At 67.4% G+C, this 1,800-nt stretch overlaps 1 protein-coding gene across 2 annotated transcripts in view; it reads right to left on the bottom strand.

Annotated features, from left to right (window-relative positions):
* The window catches only part of SLC37A2 (solute carrier family 37 member 2), a gene marked incomplete at its 5' end in the record, with an annotated part of 16,809 nt that extends 15,310 nt beyond the window's left edge, over nucleotides 1-1,499 (bottom strand). For both annotated transcript variants that reach the window (XM_014588734.1, XM_014588735.1), the window contains 3 exon segments: nucleotides 907-985; nucleotides 1,068-1,161; nucleotides 1,418-1,499. In XM_014588734.1, the coding sequence (XP_014444220.1) occupies nucleotides 907-985; nucleotides 1,068-1,161; nucleotides 1,418-1,499 (255 nt within the window).
* Between the last annotated feature and the right edge of the window lie 301 nt (nucleotides 1,500-1,800).

Here is a 1,800-nt window from a genome sequence, read left to right as displayed (position 1 = left end):
CCCCGAGCCCGGCCCCCCCCCCCCCCCTAGCCCCTGCCCGAGCCCTGCCCCACCTCCTCCCCTAGCCCCTGCCCTAGCCCCATGCTCCAGTCCACCCTTCCCCACGCTGCCCGCTGCCCTCCTATCCTCCTAGGGAAGGCCCTGGTGTCACCTCTGCCGTCCTCACCCTCCAGTGCAGGAAGGCCTGGCCACTCAGCTTCAGGGCCACAGGCAGGGCTGTCGGGCATCTCTGCCCAGAGGCCCCCAAGCACAAACTCGGGGCTTGAGACCAATTCCTCTTCCTCCTCCTGCCCCAGCCTCGCACCATGTCACGCCAAGGAAAGGCCTCGGTCCACCACGGGCCCACTCTGCCTCTTTGCCTCCCTCTCTCTAGTGGCCTGGGACGGGCCGTCTCCCCTCAGGGTGGCCATCTCGCTCCTCTCAGATGTGTCCAGCATCAGCCCGAGTGGCCGACTGAACTGGGAGCCCACACCTGGCCCCAGGGGACCCTCCATGCCACATCCTGTCCTGCCTTGTGCGCTGGGCCAGCCTGGGCACGTCCTCCACACCTCAGCCCTCGTACCTCCTGCTCCTGTCCCTTCCGCCCACTGCCACTGCCACCCCTGTCTTCTTCACCAGTTCAAGCACCATGTCCTCCAAGACACCCTCCCAGGCTTCAGCTCAGCGAGCCCTGCCCAGGGCAGCCACCCCGTCCATCCCAGGACTCCCCGGCTGGGAAGGGCCAGCTGGGACGTCTGTGACCCCAGATGCGTGTGTGCGGGCTGCTTCAGACCGGCCTGGGGGCTTCTCTGTGGCCTTCAAGGCCGGCGGGCCCACAGCACGGCTGCCTAGAGACCCTCAGAAGGAGGCTGCTGGCCCTGGGTCGCCCAGGCAGGCTCTGGGGGCCGCCACGCACACACGCCGTACCTGATGAACATGCCGACGGCGTAGGCCACAAGGAAGGCGTTGTCCACGGCCCCCAGCAGCTCCTTGTAGTTGTCCTTGTCTGAGCAGGGACAGAGCAGGCTGGCCACTGTCCCCGCCCTCCCCGGCTCAGGACAAGGGCTGGGTGGGGTGCCCTGCCTTACCGAACGGAGCCCAGCTGCACCATGTGGTGTCGTTAAGGCTGTGGGTGCCGTTGCCGGGGCCGACCAGCTCTGAGCAGTTCAGGTGCAGGCGGCTCTACACAGGCAGCGGGCGGACAGGGACGCCTTGTCACCGGGGCGTGTGCAACACGAGGGGACCCCCACATCGGAGACTGGCCCCTGCAGGACCTGGCTATAGGGCAGGGCCCCTGTGGGCATCTGGCCCACACCAACTGCCGTCCAAGGGAACTCTGAGGAGCCCAGGGAGCTTCTGAGGAGCCCCTTAGGAGGTGGCAGCTGGCAGTGGGGACATGGGCTCCAGGCATGTAGAGTGTCCACGTGTCCAGCCTCACCTTGACCACACTAATGGGCTTCCTGGCCATGTGGTAGCAGGTGTAGATGAGGAAGGTGAGCAGCAAGATGAAGCCTCGGTACCTGCGGAGGACACGGAGCCGCGGAGGGGGTCAGCTGGCTGCAGGTCTGCCTGGGGCCCTGGGGCACCTGGCAGCCCAGGGCCTCCGACCGCCCACTCCACCTCGGGCACCCAGACTCAGTTCTCTGGGGTTGAGGGTGCGGATGCTCAGGCCTCCCTGGCCTGCTCTGAGCTGCCACCCATGGGTCCTTGAAGGTCGAGGTCCAGGGGAAGTGGGCCCACTCGCGTGCCCATCACAGTGGCCACCCCTGGCAAGCCAAGGCCCAGCACCAACACGGAGGCGGCCCTGCTCCCGCCGCGCCA

The sequence above is a fragment of the Tupaia chinensis genome, unplaced genomic scaffold (genome assembly GCF_000334495.1).
Source record: "Tupaia chinensis unplaced genomic scaffold, TupChi_1.0 Scaffold000037_4, whole genome shotgun sequence".
NCBI classification, from domain to species: Eukaryota; Metazoa; Chordata; class Mammalia; order Scandentia; family Tupaiidae; genus Tupaia; species Tupaia belangeri.
The sequence above is the reverse complement of the archived record's forward strand: the minus strand, read 5'-3'. Positions and strand labels throughout refer to the sequence as shown.